The 22,931-nt window shown below is 39.6% G+C and overlaps 1 protein-coding gene across 2 annotated transcripts; it reads right to left on the bottom strand.

Moving 5' to 3' along the window:
• Nucleotides 1-4: 4 nt before the first annotated feature.
• MMP1 (matrix metallopeptidase 1) lies at nucleotides 5-21,518 on the bottom strand. Of its 2 annotated transcripts, XM_082410000.1 has the most exons (11): nucleotides 19,170-21,518; nucleotides 11,509-17,922; nucleotides 10,819-11,063; nucleotides 10,577-10,725; nucleotides 10,211-10,336; nucleotides 9,326-9,481; nucleotides 9,074-9,191; nucleotides 6,855-6,988; nucleotides 5,199-5,361; nucleotides 4,566-4,669; nucleotides 5-4,384 (listed from the first exon to the last, which is right to left on the bottom strand). In XM_082410000.1, the coding sequence occupies exons 2-11, from the start codon at nucleotides 11,614-11,616 to the stop codon at nucleotides 4,275-4,277; spliced, it is 1,413 nt and encodes a 470-aa protein (XP_082266126.1). In that variant the 5' UTR covers nucleotides 11,617-17,922; nucleotides 19,170-21,518; the 3' UTR covers nucleotides 5-4,274. The 2 variants fall into 2 exon arrangements, with proteins under 2 accessions (XP_082266126.1, XP_082266125.1); XM_082409999.1 differs by having other exon boundaries at nucleotides 11,509-21,518.
• Nucleotides 21,519-22,931: the final 1,413 nt, after the last annotated feature.

The following is a 22,931-nucleotide window of genomic DNA, read 5'->3' as shown; positions in this document are numbered from 1 at the left end:
AGAATGGCTGTCATCCAGGAGACAATAAATAACAAGGATATGGAGAAAAGACAACCCTCGTGCCCTGTTGGTAGGACTGTAAATTGGTGTAGCCACTATGGAAAACAGCATGGAGGTTCCTCAAAAATTAAAAATTGAACTGTCATATGTGATAGTGAAGTAGAACAGCAATTTCACTTCTAGGTATTTGCCCGAAGAAAGAAAAAACACAAATTCAAAAAGGTATATGCACACCAATGTTTATTGCAGCATTATGTACAATAGGCAAGTAATGGAAGCAACCTAAGTGTCCATTGATAGATGTATTTATAAAGAAGATCTGGTATATAAATGTAATAAAATATTACTCAGTCATAAAAAAGAGAAATATTACCATTTGCCACAACATGGATGCATCTAAAGGGTATTATGGCTAAGTGAAATAAGTCAAAAAGAGAATGATAAATACCATTTGATCTCACTATATGTGGAATCTAAAAAAAATGAAATAAACAAGCATAACAAAATGAAAACAGACTGATAAATACAGAGTACAAACAGGTGGTTGTCAGAGGGGAGAGGGGTGGGGAGGGGTGGGGAGGGGTGAAATAGGTGAAGAAGATTAAGAGGTACAAATTTTCAGATATAAAATACATAAGCTACAGGGATATACTATACAGCATAAGAAATATAGTCAATAGTATTGTAATAACTTTACATGGGGACAGATGGCTAGACTTATTATAGTGATCACTTCATAATGTATGCAAATGTCAAATTACTATATAGTACATTTGAAACTAACATAATATTGTACATCAACTATATTTAATAAAAAAATACATTTCAGCATATCTGGGTTTATAGAAAGTAAGCGAAATCTCCAAACTCTCCTCTCAAATCACTCCACAACAAGTTTGGTGTGTTAGTGATTTCATGTTATAGCTAGGATTTGAGCTAAACTGAGACCTGACTTTAGTCATTTGCCTGAAAACAATGAGGGGTGAGGGAGATAATTTGGGAGGAGGACAAGCATTATCTTGTGAGATGCTGAGTCACATATGGTCTTTGTTGATTCTCTACACAAGGGTTAGTTGTCCTTCTCTGTCAAGAGGGAGATATTATTGATACTTCTACCCATGTGGAGCTTTCAGAGAAATTTAGGTGTTCAAGATTTTCAGGTTTGTTTACCTATTATTCCAGCTAGAAAGTGTCCAATTTTGCAGTTAGATCTGGGACTGATTTTTAGCATAGTCTACAACAGATGAGGATTTTCTTAAATGTTGCCATTAAAGTCTGTTAGCTTTCACAGTATGTCTTAAGTTGATATTTGGCTTCTCTGAGCCTATTACTTTCTTTATCAAATTCCCAGGGCAGTTAATCAGCTCACTCCACATTTCTTAAAATTACCGTCCCTCTCATACTGTTGAAGTGTCCCAGACACCTGATAACCCAACACCTCATCATTCGTCATCATCTTTTCACAATCAACCACAGATGAAAGTCTTAGTAACTGTGATGCCACTACATACCAAGGGTTATCACTACCACATTTCAGCACAAGTTATCTTAATCTAGTATTCCTAGAAAGCAGAGCCTGAGACAAAATTTAAGTGTAATCCAGGGAGCTGGACTGAGAGACATGGAGAGTAAAGCAGGGAAAGCAGGAGAGAAAATACACAGATGAATTGTCAACTGGATAGAGATATGAGAAATGTGTTGTACGATATGGGACTGTCTGAGGGACTACTGGAAATGTGTCTTAGAAACACCCTTCTGAAGAAAGAAAGGGAGATGGATTTATTCATCCATTACTCTCACATTGGTAAAATATTTGTCCCACAAACTATTACTCTTCTCACTTCTAGGTTGTATGTGCATGAGCTCTGAATGAGTTCCATAACAGAGCTGGATGGAACATCAACAGAAAAGATGGAAAAACCTAGAGAAGGAAGCAAGAAACACACTGCACAGACCCAACGAGAACAGCTGCTAGTTTAGAAGCTGGTTTAGAACCTGTACAAAACCAGTCACCACTGCTGTGGCAGGGATAAAAGAAACATGAGGCCAAGGAAGAATCTGAAGAGTGTCTGATAATCTCTATGACTCAGCAATTGCACTCTCAGGTATATAATCAACAGAAATGCCTACCTATGTGCAACATTATTTATAAAAGTCCCCAAATGGTAACAACCCAAAGCCCATTACCAGTGGATAAATAATGTTCAACACAATAAGGTAGATACAAAATAATACACAGTTGTTTTAATTTAGTTAAAAAATAGGTGAATTTAATCTAAGGTATTAGAGGTCAGCATAGTGGTTACTCTGGGAGATAGAGAATGTATAGAGAATGCTGTTGGTACTGTCCCCAGATCCCCCTTGGCATCCTCATGGATACTGCAAGTGTTGACTGCTACAACTTCCAGTTGTCCCCTGTTACTTTGTCAAATGGGATCAGCTTGCCTGGGACCAATGCCACTCTCCCCAAAACAGACCTCAACTGATAACTGATTGACACAGGGGTGCAAAAGTCTAGTTCCTTTGCCTCAAGGTGGGACTAACTGTAATTCCATTTTTGCTCCAGAGCTCCTTGTTCATAAGATCAAAGCAAGCTCTGTCTAAGACCACATTCTTTAGCTTTTTCCCTGTTCTAAACTATGTCCCTCGCTCCTCTTCTCCTGAGAGCACTCCTCCCCCAATGACAACACCAAAGAATTCCTGTTTCAGGCTCTTATTCTGGAGAACTAAGCTAAGAAAGAGTTGAGCAGTGATGGGATCATGTGAGGGATACATACTCTCTTGTGAGATGTCTCTTGCATCTTTGGTTAAGCCACAAAAAAGGCTTATTGGTTTGACTCACTATTTGAAGTGAATATCCTACACATCAATGGCCAGATGATGGATCCTATAAATTGGTAATTTGAAAGGAAGACTTTTTTGAGAGCTCTCATCATAAACAGCTGTCATATCAGTACTTATGGGGGAATCAGATTGACAGCAGTGGCATCCCTGCATCTGGAGGTGGTAAGACATCCTTATCTCCAGAGATAGGGATGCAGGACTGAATATACAAACCTTGTTACTGTTTTAGTTTACTACCCCAAGCCCAAACTCTCTTTAGATTCTTCACCAATTAAATTTCTTTCTCTTCTCAATTCCTCACAAATTTATTGTTTCTTTATGTAAAATGTATAAAAGCTGCTTGCTTTAGCCAATCCTTAGTTCTCATTTCTATGACACCTCCGTGTGCATGAATTAAATTAACTTTCTTTTTCTTCTGTTAATCTGTCTTGTGTCAACTTTATTATTAGTTCAGCCACAAGAGCTCAAGAGGGGTAAGGGAGATATTTCCCCCTCCCTGACGCTGGTAATATTTTGTTTACTGAGCTGGGTGAGAATTACATGGGGTTGTTAACTTTGTGATAACTCATTGACATGAACATTTATGATATGTGCACTTTTCCGCATTTATGTTATACTTTAATATAAAAATGTTTAATGGAGAGAGAGATTTGTCCAAAGGGAAAGTTACACTGCTGTCCAAATTCTTGAGTTGAGAACTGCCTGCCTCAGAATCATGAATACCTCAAAATATTCCCAAGACTCTCTGTGTATTTGGAAAGTCTGCAAACACTCTGAGCACTCTCTGAGCTACTCATAAAATTCATAGGGCTTGGAAGCTACCTACAGGACTCCTACCTCCATTAACATCCTCCAAAATTAGGCATGATAAACTAGATAATGTTTGTCTGGAAAAACTGGGTTACACAGCTTTAACAAAATCTAAATCTTAGTGGCTTAACACAATGAAAGTTTATTTCTTAAGCAAAATCTACTGAGGTTTGGGGTAACTGTTCAGAGTGTTTGCCCAGGAATTCTGGCTTCTTCAACCTTGTGGAAATTCTCTCAAGATGTGCTTTTACAATCATCATAGCGCTGGAGAAGTTTGCACCAGCAATCCAATGATTCCATCTGGAAGTGATATAGGTCACTTCTGGGCACAATCCACTGGCCAGGACTATCCAAATGTGACTGCCTACCCCTTCCTTCCACATCTACAGAGAATTGAACTGTGGAGCCATGAATTTGACCTTACTTAGCCCTCATTTGTGGAACTAAATTATAGCATTACATAAAATATTACATTCTAAGTCATAAAAAATATGCAGAATGAGTTATAAATAAGATTATACTTCATAACTCTGTATTTTATTTAAATATATGTCTCTTCAGGAAAACACCTTCCTTGGACTCATGAAATATATTTTTCTGTTTAACTTTTTAACAGCTGGTCAATTTTCTCTGCAGTTGAACCAGCTATTAGCTTTTTGTAGAGTCAAAATTCTCTTAGTTTTGGTATCAAATTTGTATTGCCTTGTTCCATGGAAGAAATAGAAAAATCCTAGAAATAAAACAAAAGAGACTTATTACCTTATACAAATGATTTCTAGGTTTAACTTTAATTCTTCAGAAATCCAAGTCATTTGTGAGAATAAATATTTTTGGTATTTTCTGTTCCAAATAACAATACTGATGTTATTCTGTGGCAACAAAATAGAGGAAATATGTATATATTCACTTACCGTCTTTCTGGAAAACAGCATCAACATTGTTGCCAATTCCAGGAAAATCTTCTGCTATCATTTTGGGATAACCTGCATCCATGGATTGTTTATATTCATCATACCTGGTAAAAAAATAATTAGAAGTGTCAGAACTATTTGTTAAATGTGTAGCCTTCACAAAACCATTACAGGGAATTCACCAGCAAGAATGTAAGAAGACCTTTTAATTCCATAGGTCATGTGTAAAAATAAGAGGTGGGACGAAGTGAGGTAGGATGTTGGGTATACTAGAAGAGTTATAAGTTCCCTCTGAACTCCAACATCTAATTCTACTTCTCCAGTAGGTGCTATTAATGTCAAATGCAGTGAAAGATAGGTTCCTGTTGGCTGCAGCAGCTCTATGAAGACGAATGCCCTCCTTTTCACATTTTCTTTTTCAAATTCAGGTCCACATTCCCCCTGGATCTCTGGGACAGGAATTGCGTGATGATTATTGGTCAACCGACTTGGAAGCTGGACAAGCTACAGCCATTCCCAGAAAAGGCAGCTAGCCAAGGCACTGTGAGACTCATTTTTATATGATTCAATTTAGTAACTTCTCTCTATGTAGAAAGAATAGATACCCTACCATTTTCTGTACCCAGTCTTTACCTCCAGCATTTGTTAGCAACAAAGAAGTACGTTTTCCCAGTATCTTCCTCAGAAACAGCAGCATCGATGTTCTTCACAGTCCTAGGGAAACCAAAGGGTCTGTAGATGTACTTGGGGTATCCGTATAACACATCTTGCCCCTTAACAGCCCAGTACTTATCACCTGCCAATCAAGAACAGGGATGAAAACACATGACCCAGGGCACCAGTAGACAGTAAGTGGATTTCCAGCTAAATGCTTAGTCTCATGTGCTAGAGGAGTATACTGACTGCACATTAGAATCATCTAGGGAGATTTATATTTTTTTAAATACTGATGCTGGTATCCTACCCCAGACCAATTAAATCAGTATTTTTTTTTAAATATCCTAGGCAATTCTAACCTGTAGCAAGCTTTGAGAATGACTGGTTTGTGGCATTGGGGGCTTCCTTCCAAAGCCAGATGTTCAAATGACTACAGAGTTCATCGTGCCACCTCAGTGATAGAAACCTCACTTCTCCAGGTTGCCCGTGGGTTGTGGAAGTTCACACCAAGGGTATCCTAAAGGCCAGAGTGTTGTAATGACTCACAATCTGTAATGACTTGCAACCCTGGGTAGAAATCATTGCACCTGACTACAGTTCCAAATACTTGAGTTTAGGCTGTGTCCAGATTCTGCATATTTACCCTTAGTAAACTCCGTGTCATATAAAACCAGTCTTACGTCTTGTAGCCAGGCTTGTACTTTTTGCTCAAGTATCCTTATTTATCCCTCAGGAATAACCAGTTTGAAACTTTGTGTATCTAAAATCCCATTTAATTTCATTATATAAGGGCTAGAAAGCCCGTTTCAAAGTTTTTGCCAATCTGAACTGTATTGAGTTCTTTGCCTTGAGTGTGTGACTGGGTCAAGTGTCTTAATGTTTGTCTGCACTATGCCAAACATACATTTGGAGAAATACTGGTGTTTGGCGTAGTGTCTTCAAAGCCAGGAGCTGATCATTGGAGCACGTTTCATTCTGATAGAATCAAAGAAGTTTACCCCATTCTATTCATGGTAGTTCAGGACTTCTCACACTTTAATGTACATACGAATTGCCTGGGAATCTTGTTAAAATTCTAGAAGGTCTGGAATAGGATCTGACAATATGGACGAACTTTGTCAGTATTATGGTAAGTGAGATTCTGAATTTCTAACAGACCCTGGGACAGTGTCAGTGATGCTGGTCTGAAGACCATACTCTGACATCAAGGATGCTGCAGCACCCCCATCTGGCTGCCCTGTGGGGCCTCCTCTCTCAGGAGAGTTATTAGTATAAAATAGGCTCTAGGAAACCACCAAACTCAAATGTTTCTGTTCCATCTTCTCAGTTTTACTCCTGAGCACCCCAAGAACGTGGAGAGGGTTTAAAATACATAAACAGTTTGCACAGAAAACATCTCCATATGTCCACATTCACAAACAGGCCATAAAATATGTATCTCCAGTCATATGCTTTTCACTTAAATTTATTCAGACATGCACCATGCAATTCTTAACTAAAGTGATAGACTCCCATTGATTTGCTAGATTTTCCAAAGTCCATGGAAATAAAGTAGCTAGTAGTCTCATATATCAGCCCAAAAGCAGAAGAAACTTTAATTCATAAAAACTGAAAGATAATTGGAAACATTACCTTTGAAAAACCGAACTTCATCTCTATGGGCAACCTCATAAGCAGCCTGAAGTCCATTTGGCAGATGGGGCCAGAAAAGAGAAATGAAATTGAGCTCAGCTTCTGGGTAGAAGGGATTTGTGCGCATGTAGAACCTGATTTGAAAGAAGGAAAAAAGTTTTTATCTAATCCATAGCAAGCTCTGGCTGTCATTCAGGTCCTTCTATTGCTGGCGCTAGTAGTGTGCTCATAAATGTTTAACATCTGGCTCTCCACGATGGGGGTGGGGAGGAGTCCTGGTTTGTAGCATTTGCTTATTTTCATGGTGGAAATATTACAACCACTGCAAATCAAGAGATTTGCGGTGGTGCACCACTGTATAGTGTTTCCACTATACGGATACATTAGGCATAAACCGCCTCAGGAACATAAATAAATAGTAAAATGCAGCAAAATAATTACAAAGGGATGAATTCTGTTTACTTTTATTACCTTTAGTTTAAATACAATTGTAAGTTATATAATTTAAATTTAAAGTTAATAATTTAACTTTTAATAATGCTGTTTAACAACCAGCTTGCAAAATTCTCAAAATGTAACAAACAGCTTTGGCAAGCACACCAGGGCCTAGAACACAGCACTAACATCCTACATTTAGTGCACACTTTACCTACATCATGCCCTACCTCACAAATACCCTAAAAGAGAACATTGCTTTCATCTCACAGATTAGCAATTGAGGTCAGGGAGGCGAAGGGAGGTGTCCAAGGCCATGCAACTGATAAGAGGCAAAGGTTAACTTTAAACTCAGATCTAACAGCCACTCCATTTGTCTTCCTTTGGTTGGTGGTTTACAAAGTTGACTGGGGTAACGACAAAGCATAGACTGTCACATGGGCCGACAGAAGAGTTTTCCCGATTCCAGGCCACAGGGAAGACTCTGGCCTTGGAAGTCAAATCTGACTTCTCGATCTATTCCTGCCTCTGCCTGGCTGTGAGACCTTGGGCAAGTCAGTTACTATTACTGTTTCTAGACTTAACCTTCTGTGGCTTCATGACCTGGTGACATTTAAATGATCTCAGTGTCCTTTCAGTTCTTGCAAATCCTAGACTTGGTCCTGTTCTTTGGAGTCATCCTTCAAATACTTGCTTTGACAAGCACGTCCTGCTATATTGAGAGCTTTCCTTTAAAACCAAGTCTTTCCTAGCACTCCCCACACTCTGTATGATTTATATCCATCCTCATCTTTTATACTCAGAAATAGTAAAGCACAGGATGGGAAGCATTAGGAGCCGATACACTGCCTTCTGGGGTAGATATGACCACAAAGTGGTAAAACAGCTCCAGTGACACTCCAAGAAGAGAGGTGAGGAGAAGCGAGTCTTTTAGAGCATCCCTACTTTGTATGTGCGGCAGACTGTATTATTCAGAAAATGACTATATTATTATTTTGCCTCGTCCTTTAGGAATCAGAACTGTATGCAGAGCAGGCCTATTCCTTGTGTGTGAGGAGACCTTAGCCTTCCTGAGGCCACACACTGCTGAGGGAGTTCTAGGACCCTCCTCTGAGGAGGGAAGCACATTGTGACTGCCCATATCCCCTGGCCCCCAACAGACAGGGTCCTCATGAACTCTTGGGGATTCTCCCTGCAATGGCTCCTATCTTTCTTTGCCCCCTCCCAGGGTAAGGGGGTGGGGACAGAGTCCTATTATGACCACAGGCTTTGGAAGGGCTGTCTTTTCCAGGATGATACTTAAAATGGGTCTATACAATCCTTCTCAGCATGATGGTGTTATGAAAAGGACTGATTTCTCCTAATAAAATACTGACACACTTATCATCCTAAAGAGTGACAAAAATGAGAAGAGGCCTGAAGTAGAGGTCAGAAGACCAATTACTGCTTTGTTGCCAAGGAACTCTGTGCCCTGAAGGATCTCTTTCCTTCTCTCTGTTTTACTTTACTGATCTGTAAAATAGAATTATATTTACTGATTTTCTACTTCAGTGGTAATTTTTGTGAGAATCAAATGACAGAATACATGCTGGGGAAAAGGTTGTTATAAGTTCATTATGTTGTGCAAGAGCAAGCAATTGTTTACACTCAACTATAATTATAATAATGTATGTAAACAAACGTAATATAAACAAAGTGTGAAGCATAGTAGTGGCCCATATGTACCCATAGCAGTCAGTCTTGTTATTACACATACAAAACACAAAGAAGAACTGATGTCTTACCTGTCTTTAAAGAACATCACTTCTCCCCGAATTGTAGTTACAGCATCAAAAGTTAGCTTACTATCACACACTTGTGGGGTTTGAGGGCCAATTGGCTGAGTGGGATTTTGGGAAGGTCCTAAAGGAACAAGAGATCTGGAGTTAGTTCCACCTGGCTTTGGAAAACTACATAACCAGTGAAAGCTTCTTAAAGGATAAAGCCAATGGCTGTTCTAATGACCCCTTGTCTATAACGTTTTCCTTTATACTCACCATAGATGGCCTGGATCCCACTGATGTCATCCTGAGACAGCTGAACATCACCACTGAAGATGTAGTTGGGGTACATCAAAGCCCCAATGTCAGTAGAATGAGCAAGTCCAAGGGAATGGCCCAATTCATGAGCTGCCACACGATACAAGTTATAATCTAAAAGGGATAATAAACCCATTTGCAATTATTTGAAATGGTTTCAGTTTTGAGACATTTAATTAAGAAGTAATCTATAACTCTAAAGGATTAATGTTCTTATTTTCTCAATAGCTTTTTGAAATGTATTAAAAAAAGTCTGAAGGTAAGAAGAATGCATTTATTAATAGTGAAGAGACCAGTTAAAGCCTAAATTCTATGATTACAATTAAAAAGTAAATTTAGCCAACCAAGAGTCTAGCACAGATTAGTCAGTCTTGTCAGTGGTTAGATGACACATATTATTTCACAGAGAAGAAATAGTTTTCTATTAACACAATATTTTTTCCTATTTACAGATTGATACATGCTTAATGCTGGAAATTTTGGAAAATAGGTACAGCCTCTCTTCCCTTGATTTCCACATATCTTACTAACATTATTACACTTCGGTGTGTTCTTCCAATAAAAATGATTCTATGTAGATGCCCACAAGGAAAACATTAAGATTTTCAACATTTACTTACCAGAAATTTCAGAGTAGCCTATTTGTAGCCAATAAGATGTTCTTACTAACAGAAATAATTCTTCTCTTACATTTTCTAAATGAACCATTAATTTTCTAAATTGTTGCAGAAAAATGCATACTTCTATTAATGCATTCTTTCAGTTAAGTCAACCAATATTACAATGAACCAAGAAGGTGGGTTGGGGGAGAAGGGTTGAGAGAGGCAAGATGAGCTGACTTACCTCTAAAATTGTTGGTCCACCTTTCATCTTCATCAAAATGGACATCCCCTCCGATACCTGAGCCTGGTTGAAAAGCATGAGCGAGGTTTCCACCCTGTCCATCAAAGGGAGAATTGTCACGATGATCTGCAAGAAACAAAATTCAACAAAAGTTCCTCTTGGTTCTTATTTAGGCAACCCAGGAGAGTAAGCATTAGCTTTGCTAGGAAGCCAACAGATTTGCAGCAAATGCAGTATAGTTTTCATTCTTAAGTCCATAAAATCAACACTCTTCTCAAACGAGGAAATCTAGTTGCAAAGCTGAAGAGATTCAAAGGCAGGGGGAAGTTAAGGTGAGAATATTTTCATGCTACCAGAAGAGCTTACCTCCCCTGACAAAGGATATCATTATGTCTGCTTGACCCTCAGAGACCTTGGTGAAAGTCAAGGGTGAGACACTGCTCCAGAGTTGAAAGGCTTTCTCAATGGCATGGTCCGCATCTGCTCTTGACAGATCTGGTGTGTAGTTTTCAATCCTTCAAATGAAATAAAATACAGACACATCGGATTTCATTTCTGATGGATCTGATGGGAAATAGCATTCCCACTCTGGTGCTCAGTCTAATTACCTGTAGGTCAGGTGTGTGTCCTCCCACTGTGGGTTCCCCTGAGTGAGAACAAACTGATCCATGTCAGGCACCCCACATCTGGGCTGCTTCATCACATTCAGGGTTTCAGCATCTGGTTTCCCAGTCACCTTCAGCCCAAAGAATTTTTGCATTTGCTTTAGTTTTTCAACTACTGGGTCACTGTTTCTCTGTCTTTCAACTTGCTTCCCATCACTTTTCAGGTTGTAGTAGTTTTCCAGGTATTTCTGATGAAAGATAAAATTATTGAAACACTGGATGGGAAATCTTTCTAATTCTAAATATTGACAGTATAAAGTTATAGCTGAAACACAGAACTACTTTTAAAGATTGTATTTAGATTGCATGGTCCTTATTATCCTTATTATTGGTGGAAACTGTAATTTTGGAGTAGAAATTTCCCTACCATTAGTTATTATGAAATCAGAATTATAATTTGTAGAGACAAATTTGCATATTGTTCTTTTAGTTCCCTATCACTTCTAACTGGAAAAGGAAAGTCTATGCATGGCTAGATACATTTTTGGGGATAGTGCCCCTTCTGACAAAAATTTCTCTTTGTAGGGAATCCATCCTTAAATAAACTCTATTATACTGCTGTTACTCTGTTATACTGTGGAAAAATGCAAATAAAGGCTTTTGCATGTTGGGCGTGTGAAATTCAGCATTTACCTGCACTGTCTCCACATCTTGCTCTTGTGTTTCTGTAGTCGCTGCTGGGAAGCTGTGAGACCCCATGCCCCAGAGAAGTAGCAGCAGCAGCAGAAGCAGTCTGGGCATGCTGGCTTCTGTCTTCCTTCTCAGCTTAAGGAATCTGATGGCTCCCACCTCTCTGCTGCTCCAGTCTCAACTAGGAAGCTCCCTCTCTCTCTCTCTATATATAGGGTTCTGGCACTTCCAGAAAGCCGGAGGCTGTCTGACTCACATTTCATGACATCCTCTTGATTATCAGTGAATAACCTGAGCAATCATCACAAACGGTGACTCCAAGCAGATTATTTGGGTTTGTTTGGTGTTGCAATCTTATGATTAACATCAAACAGGACATGGGCAAAGGAGACACGTCCAACATGTAAGCAGTTGTTTTCTTCAATTCATTTCTATCCTGTTTGAGAAAGACCTTATTATATCTGGAGATCACAGAGTACTCCACAGACTTTTTAAAAAGTAGACTTTGGTACTTGATCCTGCTGGTCATAAAGTGCTCTGGGTTATACACACAACTTTCTCCCCAAGCACAGGACAGAATTGCTGACGTGTATGCCCTATGGCTGTTCAGCACCTGTACTGACAGGCATTCATTTGGGAGTGGCTCTCCCAGGTTCAGTGGGGTTCCCTTCTACCTTTGCTAAGCTGCCTTGTACACTATTTTCTTAGCACCATAGTTTCCCTTAATCTTCATTCAGGCCCAAGATTTGAGAACCTTGGCTTAGAAGGTCCCCGTCCACAGGTGGGGTATGAGGTAACTCCCCACCCTGTTTAGACACTGCCCAGCGGCATCATGGGACAAACAGGATCCTTCTCTGAAACCTGTCAGAATGTAGCAGGTGAGCCAGGGGCTAGCAAAAGACCAAGTGTGAGTCTGAGGTCTTATTTTTAATCATCCTTATTCCCCTCAGTGTGAGCACATCTCTGCTCCCTGGGGCTAGGCAGAAATTATTTATTCTTTCATGTATGCATTCATTCATGTATTTATGCATTCATCTATTTCAAAGATCTTATTTAGCATCTTCTGTGCACCAGTTATGATGGAATGGGGTTAATTAATAAAGAAACATCTTATGGGACACCTTAAGATGGCTTTAACAGAAGTCTGTATGAAGTTGCACAGATCAGTTTTACCAGAAAGCACTGGGATAGGAGAGACTCTGGACCTGGTCTAGCCCTAGTTTTCTGACCTTCATTAATCCTTCTACCTCTGTCATGATTTTTGCAAAATCTTAGTGCCACCTCTAATATCATTTTTGTATTTTTCTTTAAATTTACTCTAAAAGTTTTGTCTCATTATAGGCTATCATATCCAAAAAATCATAGCTCAGTGGGTTATTATTTTTGTCTGCATATTAAAATAAATACATGGCCATGTAATGAAAAATGTATATTCATTCTTCAGGATCCACATTAAAGTGTCTTGGGGCCACCAGTGGTATCTGTTCCACTCTTGGTAAGGCAAGCTGGTCTAAGTCTGTAGCTTCCTTTACCCACGCCCACCCTCCTTCCTTGAAAGAGTTTAAATGCGACATAAAGTTGAGAAACACTTGCCTGTGTTCTTCCACATTAGCACCTGATGGTGTCACCCACCTTCCCATCATGTCAGGTTTGCCTTCTCAGGATTTTCTCACGTTACCAATTTCTGTTTTCCTCGCCACACTAAGAAACGCATCTTATGAATAAATTTTGCTTCAGTAGTTGTTGAATTGATGTGAAAGAGCTTATCTCCTCCCTAATCATTTAACCACAAGTTCTTCATCTGAGTGGAGTAACATGTGAGTTCATGGCAGTGAGAGGAATTGGAAGAAGCTCTCATGTAGATGAAACCTTCTCCTTCTCACAGGCATTAGATGGAGGGTGGGGACCAAAGAACACTGGCAATTAAAGACACTCCAGCACAGGCAAGGAATATACTGAAAAGAGCTCTTTACATTAGAGGTTGAACACAGATTGTGTATTCAAAGTCAAAGGGTGGTAGACACACCTTGACTGTTAAGGAATCTGGTCAGTGTGAAGTTGCCCCCAACTCCATTGGGGTCTGGGAAACAAGGGTCACTAGGTTAACGCAAGAGAACAGCATTGTGGCCATCTGGGATGGGGCCAGAAATTACATAAGCATCACCCTGGAAGAGTCTCATAAACTGTTCAGTCTGGCAAGAGTCTATATCTTATGGTCTGGAAGTTTTCAAACCTTGTAAACTACTGTATTCTTTAAACAAAATCTTTTTTGGAAGACCAATTTGTAAACCAGATGATAGGAGAAGTGCTCTAATGAAGGGGGAAATCGGCTGCGAGACCCATCTACATCACTCCCAGTTTGCCCCCATCCCCCTTTCTTTAACAAAGTCCCCAATTTCTAGGGAACAATGAGGGTTCAGTGCAGTGAATCTCGAAAACCATGGATCTAGTCCAAGACCCTGATTTTCCAATTGAAACTAAAGGACAGAGTAGTTGCCTACAGGTCTGGGGTCACACCTCTGCAGGGATGGGAGGACAAGAGTGGGGGAAAAGAGAAGACAGAGCCTGGACTAACAACTTTTTCTCCTGGTCTGAGTCCAGAGCTCTCGACTTAAATGCTCTAAGTGTTTTGTTACAACTTCAGATATGCTGACATGGATTGGAAACTGGATACCTAAAATAGCTTTTTGTTAAATTTCTTCCTAAAATAACAATGAATTTTAAGTTAAGTTTTGTTTAAAGCCTCAAAGATTCACATGGTCCTAAATCTTGAAATTTCCAGTTAGGTATTTATACCAGAACATGTAACTCCCAGGCTTGTGCTTGTGAGTGATCTATTTGAGAGTGAAAAAGAAAACACAAAAATCTAGAACAAAAAGCTGGTGATTAAATCCTACCAAAATCCTAGCAATGCTTGCACTGAGCATAGTTTCCAAGAAACTCAAAACATGTTAAAATTGTATTGCTCTTCACATCTGAATGTTTTTTTCTCTGGGAGCTTCTTCTTTCCCCATAATCCCCTTTTGGATGTAATTTTGTGGAAATTATCTTGCTACCCTTTTTCCTCTGGGAGAATGACAGTCTTAGGAGGGCTCTCAGAAGTATGGCTGTGTCAACTGACTCCTATTTCCAAACAGGCAAATTATTTCCACGCTGGCTGCTCTGTGGAAAGACTCAAATGTGTTTGTATTTTTTCATATTAAATTCGTTCTTGGAATTACAATTTTACTTCATATTTTTTATGCTTGGAAATTCAGCTCTTTCTTAACTTTTTATTTTATGTTGGAATATAGTTGATTAACAGCATTGTGTTAGTTTCAGGTGTTCAGCAAAGTGATTCAGTTTTTAATTTTATAGTTCAATTTGAGTGTTAGATATGTTTTCTTTTTTCTTTCTTTTCTTTTTACTTTTTTTCTTTTTTTTCTTTTTTTTTTTGGTCCTACAAGTCTTGAAATGGCCTTTAGCCAGAAACTTTAAATATTTAATGCTGTTTTGTTTTGGGAGTAACATGAGGGAAAGATTTATCCAACCCAAAATATTTTCCCTACATATGACCACATGGTGGTTTTTTGGATAACCACTGTATGCCAGACGCTTAACAGACACTTTGCGCCTTTGACTAACTCAGTCCTCATGGTTACCCGCCAGGTAGAAATGATTGACACATCAGCCCTAAGTCACTTACTGACATGTGTCTGTGGAACTCCAGTCCACCTCCTAGCAGTCTTCATGGTGCTCTTGTCAAGAGACATGACACACACACTCTGGATATAGAAACTTTGCCTCCCTAACAGAGAGATGATGTTGTGAGATGCTAGGCTGTCTAATGTCATGTCATGTCTACAATAATGTCTCTATGCCACCACCCTGCCCCTCGGAGATGAAAGAATCTTCCTCTTAAAGCTACCACTCAATAACCTTTACTTCTTTACCAAAATTAATAAAATTGTAGCTTATAGTTACTACCTCAGCATAGTAGGTATTTACAAATGATTGTTGAATGAACTAATAAACAAATGAATGAATAAATAGATACTAAATGACACAAATAAAAGAGCATTTCTTGGAAGGCTCAATTGTCTGCAAAATGTCTCATACCCATGGTTAGATTTTTATTTATTTCATTCTCCTAAGATTAAAATTATTTAAAATATCATAGGCAAAATCTGGACATATCCATTGAGTGGAGATTTTGAATGAAGTGCTGCACATTTAGTTTTGGCTATTTGCACATCAGCTATAGGCATTTATTCACCGATTATTTTGAGCATTTTAATTTGTTTGCCAATAATACTTCTCCATCTAAATATTTTATTAAACAGTCTGGAAAATGCTCACCAGGAACACATACTTGAGAGTAGCCTACAGACTTTTGCAGCTGTAGCACTCCTCTAAGGAAGTTCAAACCATGTGTCCTGCAGGGGATAAGTGCTGCTTGTACCATGGCTCAGCCCAGACACGTTGGAACCATTCTCTCCCAGCACTCAAGTCTGCGATATGGATTTAGGATGTGTGAGGAAGCTCAGGACACCTCTATGAGATTTTGATGATGAGACAATGCCCAGACCATGACTTGCTTGCTTGTTTGGGAGTCTCTGATGTATACACCTTTGTTGCCTTCAGAACTTTTTTCTATTATTATTTTTCTTTTGAGAAAGTAAAATGTTCACTAAACTCACTAGCTTTTTATCCAGTTCTTTTTAATTCTCAACTACTCATGCCCCAATTATAATTTATTGTGATGACAGCTGGTTTTCTGAGTCAGTCAACACTTATAAGTGCTGAGCAAAAGAAATAGCATTTAACATTTAGTGAGCCCTCAACGACTTTAACATACATGACTATTTTATCTTCACAATAATCCTGTGTAATAGGGCAGATACTATTATTTCTACTTCATAGATTAAGAAACTGTGGCAACTTTCCAAGATTAAGTCTCTAATTCAGGGTGTCCCACTAGCAAGTGGTAGAGATAGAATCTTTGTGGGTTTTTTTGTTGTTGTTGTTGTTGAAGTATACTTGATTTACTATTTTGTGTTAGTTTCTGGTGTACAGCAAAGTGATTCAGTTATACACATATATGTGTATATTCTTTTTCATATACTTTTCCATTATAGGTTATTATAAGATATTGAATATAGTTCCCTGTGCTATACAATAGGTTTGTGTATAATGTGATGGTGTGTTATAACTTCATTTATTTACATGTGGCTGTCCAGTTTTCCCAGCACCACTTACTGAAGAGACTGTCTTTTCTGCATTGTATATTCTTGCCTCCTTTGTTGAAGATTAATTGACCATAGGTGTGGGGGTTTATTTCTGGGCTCTCTATTCTGTTCCATCGATCCATATGTTTGTTTTTGTGCCAATACCAAGCTGTTTTAATAACTGTAGCTTTGTAGTATTGTCTGAAATCTGGGAAGGTTATGCTTCCAGTTTTGCTCTTTTTCCTCAGGATTGCTTTGGTAATTCTGGAGGTAGAATCTTGAAATTAGATCTTTGGTTACAAAATCAGGCAACTCAGCTCTTAATACAAAACATTATACCATGTAAACATCTTTATATACTTGACTTTGGGATGTATTTTTTAGTTCTAGTAGAAAATTTTTGTTGAAACAGCCAATGAGACACCACAGTCCATTTTTGCTTAAGCTGACATCTCCCCTTTGTGAGTTCAGTCCTTCTCTCGTCCACAAGCATGTTTCCTTTGGTACAGATCTTTTTCCTCATCCTATGAACAACTCTGCGCTGAAATAGATTGATGACCCCAGTGATAAGTATTTTTCAACCTGCTACTCTTCTTTTTACCATCAATCTTATGACTAAGCTTAACCTTGACTTTCACCCCTTCCACTGAACTCTCAATGGTTACTACTAATTCCCACCACCAAGTCAAATGGCTTTTTCTCAGTTCACATTCTCATTGATCCTTTCTGGTATTTGATGCTCATTCTTGGAAATTCTTCTTTTCCTGGCTTGGGAGTTTCTGCACTTTGCTTTATCTCCTTATACCTTTCTGATTACTTTTTCTCCTTTGCTGGCATCTCTTCCTTTTCCCTCCTCCTGAATCAAGTCATTCACTAAGGTCCCACTCTGAGTTCTCATCTTTAATCTCTGGCCACTTTTTTTTGCCAGGACAGTTTCATCTACTTCTATGACTTCAGCCAACATCCTCATCCACCCTAAATTCTGGCCCTAATTTTTTCTTGAACGCCTATCTCAGTTTCAACTGCCACCAGGGCATCTACATTTGGACCTATTTGGTATCATTTTCTTTTAACTAGTACTCTTATTCCTCACTTTCCTACTTCTTATCTAGTGCAGAGCTTCCTAAACCACAGACTCTGGTTCAAATGCCTGCTCTGCCAACTAATAGCTAAATGACCTATTAATCTTCTTGTATCTTGATTTTCTCATCTGAAAAATAGAAATAATAACAGCATGTCCTCAGATGGTTTCTCTGAGATTGAAATAAGATAATCCATGTACAGTATATTAATACAATGACACAGTAAGTACAATAAAGGCATATAATTAATTTTATGAAAAAATCCTTCAGTGGTTTACATTACCTACCAAAGCAAATACTTACCAATTGTAACACTCAGAACCTGCCATGTTTAAAAATGACTAAAAATGACTTCTGAGCTTCACTTCCCACTCCTCCAAACAAACTGAATTACATTATTTCCCGAATGTGCCTTGAAACTTGTTCCCCTACCTTGTCATACTTTTTATTCCCCTCTCTTTCTACTTAATACAATTCTACTTATTCTTCAAAGTCCAGTTCAAATGTTACTTCATTCACAAAGTTTTCTCTTTCCTTGCTCTGTGAGATAGTTGTACTATGAATTTTCATAGAACATTATACTTCCTTAAAGGACTTTTCATATTTTCCTCACCTTGACTTCACTCTCTTAATGGAAGGTAATTTGTTGAAAGGAGGGCCGGTGTTTTACCTGTGTTTATGTCCTTGACCTTTTTCCAGGGCTTACTGGATTTACACAAATTTGCTTGATATGGAAAATTGTAGGTTAAGTTCAATATAATAGAAAAAGTGGCACATTAACACTTTTTGAGAGTGTTTCTTCTTTCAGAAAGAGTTCTTTTAATTGGCAAGCCTAAAAGGAATCAGAGTCACTAAGAGGGCTGAAATGGTTAAACCCAAGGAATCATTATGAACTCTGCAAAATTATAATTATCAGGTTGCTATCGTATATGTGGACAAGAACACGTTAGTTAACTATTTCCTTGACTTTTGTATAAAAAATTGAATGCATGTAGACTTAATTTACTCCCATTTACTTAACACGTATGGTATAGAAGGCATCAGGCTACATGCTAGGAATTGCAAAAACAATCAGACACCAATTTGGCTCTAGGGGGTTAATTCTCTCATGACATAGATGCAGCTTGATGTTGTATAAATGATCATTTCTTCAAGTATCTGTTAAAATCTTAGGTGTAATTTATATTATACCAAGGAACATTTATGTAGGCACATACCTCCACAATTAGTATGGAAGACAACAGGAAAAATAAGATTAAAATACAAGTATATACTTTCTAGTCAATTTATCCAGAAATTTATTAATGGCTAAAACAAATTAAATCAAAGTCTCCTTTTGCTACTCATATAAGCATGCCTCTTCTATTTCTGATACCTTTTAGCACTGGCAAGAGATCTTGTTGGCATAAGGAACATCCATTGGCATAAGGAACATCCACTGGCCTTGTTGGAAAGGTGAGTGGAGAGACACTTAAGGGACCTGTGGTCGCACAGTTGGCTGGAGTATCTTTTAATAAGCTCTCTTGGAGGGTCTTCTGCTGAGCCCTGGGAGCTGATGAAAGTGAAGGGCTCTCAAGCCATCCATACACCAAAATATAAGTATGTATTAGTTAGGTTTCATTCATTCATTTATTCATTCATTCATTCTATATTTATTTATTTACCAAATAAATCACATATAACTAGAACATTTTCTGCCACAGAAAGTGCTAAGGAAGAGTTAGCTTTATTGTTTTTATTATTATCTGTCCTTCACCAATTAAATTCAATGTAATGTAAAGTACAGAGATAGCCATAGCCATAGCCTGTCACTTCCAACGAGATTCTGTGGGGGTCTGGGCCTGGCGTGGATTCTATACAGAAGCTCACAAAAGACAGTGCCCTCCCCTTAGGCACAAGCCGGTTTCCCTCCATGGTATAGGAACAAGAAACTAGGTCCCCAGGTCATACAACTTTCAAAAGGAGCAGGAGAATGTGTACGGATAGAACGAATGGGGCATAAGGGATTTTAGAGAAATATTCTTCAAGGATAGGAACCAGAACCCCTTAGAGGGACCTACCCTAAAATCTATACAATGAGGGCATAGGGCTATTTTCTTCCTTGGCCTTGGAGCTCAGCCTGAGGTCATAGAAGCCCCTCAAGTTCCCTGGAGTCCTCTGTTTTTCATCTCTCTCAGGGCCTGCTGTCAAGGTTGTAAGGACAAGTGTATATACATACTACACTGTTTTATGTAAGGGACTTGAGCATCCACAGATTTTAGCATCTGCAGGGAGTCCTGGAACCAATCACCTACAGATACTGAGGGACAACTGTACTTATTTATACTGAGGGATTAGCACAGTCTCTGTATAAAAAGGAACCAGTGTATACTGCATATTTTATATAAATATCCATAAATCTTCATGATTCAATATATGTAAATATATGTATCTATAGAACAATATGTATGTAAATATATTTAACACAGTGCCTGCAAAAGAATACGTACATATAGTTCTATAAAGAGTATATGTCACAAGATAGTATATTGAGATGTAAAATTGTGGTTTCTGTTCTATAGTTTCCTCTGACCTTGCCAAGAACTGTGTTACCTAGTCTCAGATGTGCCTTCAGGACGATAATCAAAAGCTACTTGCTTGAAGGCAACATCTCTTTCCAACCTTGGGAAAACCTAAGATCATTTGAGAAGGTTATGCCAGGTGTCTTCAACTAAGAGGAGAAAGGAAAAGGATTTGAGGGAAGCATGAGAGAGAGGAGCAATTTCTTTAAACTGGAAAGTGGAACATTTGGGCAGTTCCCACCAGGCATAAAAACCCCTGCTCCATTTCCAGCTCCTTGGAAGCTGCTTGTGTGGTGGTGAGGTGGGCCTAGGGAGTCTGGATCCCTTAGAACTGGATCCTTACACAGTGTAGATGAGGAAAAATTGAAACTCAGACATTATTTTCTCCAAGGCACCAAGAGGTGGCAGAGTGGAGATTTAAGCTCAGAGCTGTCTGTTAGAAAGTCAATGCATGGGGAGACCTTCAAGATGGTGGAGGAGTAAGATGTGGAGATTACCTTCCTCCCCACAAATACATCAAAAATACATCTACATGTGGAACAATGCCTACAGAACACCTACTGAAAGCTGGCAGAAGACCTCAGACTTCCCAAAAGGCAAGAAAATCCTCATGTACCTGGGTAGGGCAAAAGGTAAAAGAAAAAATACAGGCAAAAGAATAGGGACAGGACCTGTACCTCTGGGAGGGAGCTGTGAAGAAGGAAAAGTTTCCACATACTAGGAAGCCCCTTCACTGGTGGAGATGGGAGGTGGGTGGGGGCGAAGCTTCAGAGCCACGGAGGAGAGCGCAGCAACAGGGGTGCAGAGGGCAAAGCGGAGAGATTCCCACACAGAGGATCAGTGATGACCAGCACTTGCCAGCCTAAGAGGCTTGTCTGCTCACTCCCTGGGGTGGATGGGGCTGGGAGCTGAAGCTCGGGCTTGGGAATTCAGATCCCAAGGAGAGGACTGGGGTTGGCTGCATGAAGACAGCCTGAGGGGGCTAGTGCACCACAGCTAGTGCGGAGGGAGTCTGGGAAAATGTCTGGACCGGCCTAAGAGTCAAGAGACCATTGTTTAAGGGTTCACGAGAAGAGGGGATTCAGAGCACCGCCTAAACGAGCTACAGAGATGGCACAAGCCACGGCTATCAGCTTGGACTCCAGAGATGAGCATGAGATGCTAATGCTGCTGCTGCAGCCACCAAGAGGCCTGTGTGCAAGTACAGGTCACTATCTGCACCCCCCCCCCCCGGGAGCCTGTGCAGCCCGCCACTGCCAGGGTCCCATGATCCAGGGACAAGTTCCCCACGAGAACACACAGTGCGTTCAGGCTGTTGCAAACTCATGCCAGCCTCTGCCGCTGCAGGCTCACCCCGCATTCCAATTATAACTACTGTACCCCTCCCTCCCCCCAGCATGAGTGAGCAAGACCCCCTAATCAGCCACTGCTTTAACCCCATCCTGTCTTGGTGGGAACAGATGTCTGAGGGCGACCTACAGGCAGAGGTGGGGCCAAAACCAAAGCTAAACCCCAGGAGCTGTGTGAACAAAGAAGAGAAAGGGAAATTTCTCCATGCAGCCTCAGGAGCAGCAAATTAAATCCCCACAATCAACTTGATTAACCCTGCATTTAAAGAATACCTGAATAGACAATGAATCACCCCAAAATTGAGGCTGTGGACCTTGGGAGCAACTGAAGACTTGGGGTTTGCTGTCTGCAACTGATTTGTTTCTGATTTTTATGTTTATCTTAGTTTAGTGTTTAGCACTTGTTATCACCGGTGGATTTGTTTATTGGTTTGGTTGCTCTCTTCTTTTTATTATTATTATTATTTTTAAATAATTTATTTTTAAATTTATTTTTTTTCTTTCCTTTTTTCTCCCTTTTATTCTGAGCCATGTGCTGACAGGGCCTTAGTGCTCCAGGTGGGTGTCAGGCCTGAGCCTCTGAGGTGGGAGAGCCGAGTTCAGGACACTGGACCACCAGAGACCTCCTGGCCCCTTGTAGTATCAATCGGTGAGAGCTCTCCAAGAGATCTCTGTCCCAATGCTAAGACCCAGTTCCACCCAAGAGCCAGCAAGATCCAGTGCTGGTTGTCCCATGTCAAACAACTAGCAACATAGGAACAAAACCTCACCCATTAGCAGAGAGGCTGTCTAAAATCATACTAAGTTCACAGACACCCAAAAACACACCATCGGACAAGGCCCTGCCCACCAGAAAGGTAAGACCAGCCCCACCCACCAGAAAAAATGCACCAGTCCCCTCCACCAGGAAGTCTACACAAGCCACTGAACCAACCTCACCTGCTGGGGGCAGACACTAAAAAGAGTGTGGGCTACAAACCTGCAGCCTGGGAAAAGGAGACCCCAAGCACAGTAAGCTAAACAAAATGAGAAGACAGAGAAATATGCAACAGATGAAGGAGCAAGGTAAAAACTAACCAGAAAAAACAAATGAAGAGGAAATAGGCAGTGTACATGAAAAAAAATTCAGAGTAATGATAGTAAAGATGATCCAAAATCTTGGACATAGAATGGAGAAAATACAAGAAATGTTTAACAAGGACCTAGAAGAACTAAAGAGCAAACAAA

Source organism: Balaenoptera physalus, assembly GCF_965194825.1.
Source record: "Balaenoptera physalus genome assembly, chromosome: 10".
NCBI classification, from domain to species: domain Eukaryota; kingdom Metazoa; phylum Chordata; class Mammalia; order Artiodactyla; family Balaenopteridae; genus Balaenoptera; species Balaenoptera physalus.
Note: the sequence above shows the minus strand (reverse complement) of the source record. Positions and strands in the feature narration are given on the sequence as shown.

Excerpts from the sequence above, each read along its gene's own strand:
- MMP1 (XM_082409999.1), bottom strand. The coding sequence starts at position 11,616 with ATGCCCAGACTGCTTCTGCTGCTGCTGCTACTTCTCTGGGGCATGGGG. Across the intron at positions 11,064-11,508 it reads AAGATGTGGAGACAGTGCAG|AAATACCTGGAAAACTACTA; the intron begins GTAAATGCTGAA and ends ATCTTTCATCAG. Across the intron at positions 10,726-10,818 it reads GACACACACCTGACCTACAG|GATTGAAAACTACACACCAG; the intron begins GTAATTAGACTG and ends TTTCATTTGAAG.